The sequence below is a fragment of the Morone saxatilis genome, unplaced genomic scaffold (genome assembly GCF_004916995.1).
Source record: "Morone saxatilis isolate NCDOM2014 unplaced genomic scaffold, NCSU_SB_2.0 Contig17, whole genome shotgun sequence".
NCBI lineage: Eukaryota > Metazoa > Chordata > Actinopteri > Moronidae > Morone > Morone saxatilis.
Window position 1 is genome coordinate 22,798,416 of NW_023339729.1, and position 3,835 is coordinate 22,802,250.

At 38.6% G+C, this 3,835-nt stretch overlaps 1 protein-coding gene across 1 annotated transcript in view; it reads left to right on the forward strand.

Moving 5' to 3' along the window:
* LOC118326607 (carbohydrate sulfotransferase 12-like) overlaps window positions 1-3,835 on the forward strand; it is an 8,296-nt gene that overhangs the window by 614 nt on the left and 3,847 nt on the right. Inside the window, exons 2-3 of the mRNA XM_035659636.1 lie at window positions 2,413-3,057; window positions 3,177-3,319. Of these exons, the coding sequence (XP_035515529.1) occupies window positions 2,524-3,057; window positions 3,177-3,319 (677 nt within the window). The 5' untranslated portion in view covers window positions 2,413-2,523. The remainder of the gene's footprint in view (window positions 1-2,412; window positions 3,058-3,176; window positions 3,320-3,835) is intronic.

Below are 3,835 nucleotides of genomic sequence, written 5' to 3' on the forward strand. Positions count from 1 at the left end.
GCGTGTCTTTAAAAAGAAAAGTAAAAATCAAATGTTGCAACTTACACTGGAAACTTGCTATTAAAGCTCCACAAAGTTCACATATTCATATATTTTTATGTTTTTTGTGGATGTTTGATTTCTCAGAATACCCCCCCCCCCCTCCAGTCAACGTGAAGTTTAGATTTGAAGCACAGTGGAAAGAAACACCGCAAAAGAAACAATCATCCAGGGTTTGTTTTTTGCTGTTTTGCTCCACTCCAGTCTGGATTTTTTTACTAGGGACCGTCATTTTTTCCACAGTTTTCCCCGACAGCAGATGTTTTTATGGGACAGACTGTGAGGGGTGTAAACCCACCAGCAGGCTGAGCTTCCACCCCCACAGCTCCGTTTGTTCACATCCCTGTGACAGCTGAGGGCCCGGGCGGAGCCTGAGGTTCCCACGGCCCCTGGGCAGATACACACTGGTCACAACCATTTATAGTACATCCTTTAAAAAATCTGTTCACTTTTAAATGTTAAAATGTTGTGGCTAATGTCCAAAACAAGTTGAATCCAATGCAATGTTGTTGTTTTTTTACTCCAGTTAAAGTCCTGCCGTATCACAACATTAAATAAAGTAAAAGTATGAGGATGAAAAAGTGATATTAGGTATTTTAATGCTAACTTTTGTTATAAATGAACAAAACTTAAATGAGTACAGTTTTTGTGTTTTTATTTAGTATTATATTCTGCATTATTATATAATAATGCAGAGTATTTTATAATCTGATGTAAAACCTTTTCCAAAGTCGCTGGTAACTAGCCGTCAAATTCAATGCAACAGAGTAAAAACTCAAAAGTATAGCCTCAAATATTTCTGAATATGTCTGAAATCGAGTAAAGTGTAAATATAATATATAAAGTACAGTAATTTAAGTACCTCAGAATTGTTTTGTGTTATATAGCCTACATTAAAACACTAAACTAAAAGAGTCTTAATATGAAATAAGTCGAGCAAACCGTAGCTTGGAACCTGTAACAACTTAAGTGTTGTTGGGAAGTTATATCTTATTTATTAATTTGACATTTTAATGACTAAATGGCACGTAAAATAATCAAACTGATATAAAAGGTATGAACTCTGCCCCCCTGTTGAACGCTGCATGAGCTCAAACTCTTGTGTAAAACAAAGGCTTTAACAAAATTTTTTTTATTTATTATATGGAACAATAACGTAAGACCGCATCGTCATGATAAAATTCTGCTGAAAGCCTATATATGATATTATTGAATTACTGCCCAGCCCTGCATTGATTTCTCTACTCACAGTAAGCTCCAAGCCTGTAGAATACTAGCTCACAAATCTAGTTTGCATTTCCATTTAGAGTGAAAAGCACACCTGTCACATAAACTGTGGGTGCAGTGTTTAACTCCCCAAGACATTAAATATCAGCCCGTTTATATTGTTTGTTTGTTTCTGGTGTGTAATACTGTCACTAGGCTGTCCTGTTTGCATTCTGCAGCGCCTGTTCCTAATCGGTGTAATATCTTAATGATGGGATGCCTGAGTAGTATACTTTTAATGTTTGAATTTAAATGTCAGTATTATATTATGTTGTACATTTTTCATTGCTTTGAGCTAATGACTGCATGTAGGACAATGAGACTCATTGTCTGATGTTGCCGCGGCAACCAGGCAGCTCCTAGAGTGTTACATTGTGTCATTATCATCTGGGATGGAGGTGTTATAAGTTAACTGTGAGATTCTAGAATGGAACGCTGGAATAGAATAAATATTGGCACTACTTTCTAAACAATTCATTTACTTATGCTTTCTTATTAGCTCACTAATCCAGTAACATTTTATTTTACCGTCACCTGCTACACTTATATTTATTAATGTTTTAATGCTAGACAGTGACTGCATTATAAGAGAAGGAATAAACACCAGCCAAAGAGTTTTTCACAACCCAGCACTTGATCTTATTCATGGCTTCTAACTGATTATTTAATAACCATTAGTAATGCTCTTAGTTACTAATTAAGATTCCTTTCAAAGGGAATCTTCTGAGAAAGAGCTATGTAAAGCTGATAATAAGTATTTCAATGCTATATTAGGTCTAAATACACTTTCTAGAATTGTTACTGTGTAATTAAATGGACCTGCTTATATCTAGATATTTTGACTGTGGACAAATACTGTGAACCCCAATGATTTTTTTTTTTTAGATCTCAGCAATATCCATTATAAAAATACTCCCTTAAGTGTGATATTTTTCTCTCAGATGTAGTAGAAGTTGAAAGTAGCATAGTACAAGTAGAGTACTGCTTACAGTTTTTTTAAATCTAAAATATCCAGTTCTTGTATTTTATGAGTCGTTTCTGGTTGCTCAATCACTTTACTTCATTTGGGCTGTAAAGAAAGAAAGTAACACTTCCTGTTTCTTGCAGTTGCAGCTGGCAAGTAGGAAGTGTCTCCTTCCGCGATAGATGGCCACAATGGAGCTCAGATAACCCTTTCCTCTTTTCTTCACCAATCACGGCACTGGATCTAGTATAACCATGGGAATATGGCGTGGTCTACGAGTGGCGTTCGTCCTGGGGTCTTTGTTTATGATCCTGCTGATCATCGTCTACTGGGACGACGTTGGGGGCTTCAACCTCTACCCGCTGCGTGAGCACAAACCCCAGTCATTTCACACTGATTGTCGCTCCCAGGCGACTACTGGCCCTTCACGCTCTACGTCTACCAGCAGAGCCCATACCAGACCTTCCTTCATCGTTCCCACTACTGCCTCCAGTACAACACCGGCGGTCCCGGAGGAGACAGGAGGAGAAGCAGAGGAGGAGGAGAGGGACAAACAAGATAAGAGGAAAGAGGAAACAAGGCAGGATGCAGAGAAGGACAAGGGTCGCACTGCTGTGGACGATAGAGAACAGGAGGTGAGGAAGAACAGGATCACGGATATATGTTCAGGAAAGGAGGCTGTGGAATTCCCAGGAAGGACTCGGGCATTTGAGCAGATCCCCAACAGGGAACTGGATCACCTGATAGTAGATGACACACACCAGATTATCTACTGCTACGTTCCCAAGGTACAGCTGCTCTTTGTATTTGTGTGAACGTGTGTGAAAAAATAGCAAGAGGATAAAAAAATCATAGTTTTTCTTTATTTCTTCGTTCAAATTCACGTCTCTTATTGTTCTCCGTTCAGGTGGCGTGCACCAACTGGAAGAGGGTGATGGTGGTTCTGTCTCAGTCTCTGATCTCGCCCTCCTCAGGAAAACCTTACACTGACCCAGAGGCTGTACCTCCCGACCTTGTACACAACTCCTCTCTCCACCTCACTTTTGCCAAGTATGACACACACACACACACACGCTTTGTGAGGGGTGAGAAGCATTTTTTCTTTTTTTGCCCAAAATGCGTTTTTACTTAAAAAAAAAACTTCCAACTTTTTCTTTTCTTTCCCAAGGAGGTTTTCTTTGTTTGGGCTTTTTTTTTTCTTTGGGTTCTTCGGCAGGGTTTTCTTCCAATGGATTTCCCCTGTTTTTTTTTTTTGGGGGAGCCCTGTCCCTTGCCCTTTATTACTAATTTTTAAAAAAAAAAATTCGAACGTTTGCTTTTTTTTTTTTCATTTGGTCCCCGCCAATTTTCGATGTCGGTTCTGTTTTGTCGGGGTCATCCCCTCCTGTGTTTGTTTAGCGTGTCTTCAGAGTTTCAGGTATTATTTTGTGTCTTATGGAACCCTTGGCTAAAACCATCTACATTTCTTATCAAAACTTTGATTTTACAATCAAGCATATAAAAAATTACCTTCTTTATTCCTAATTATTGGTCTGTTTTATTAAGTTAAACTGTATTTGTTGTGTG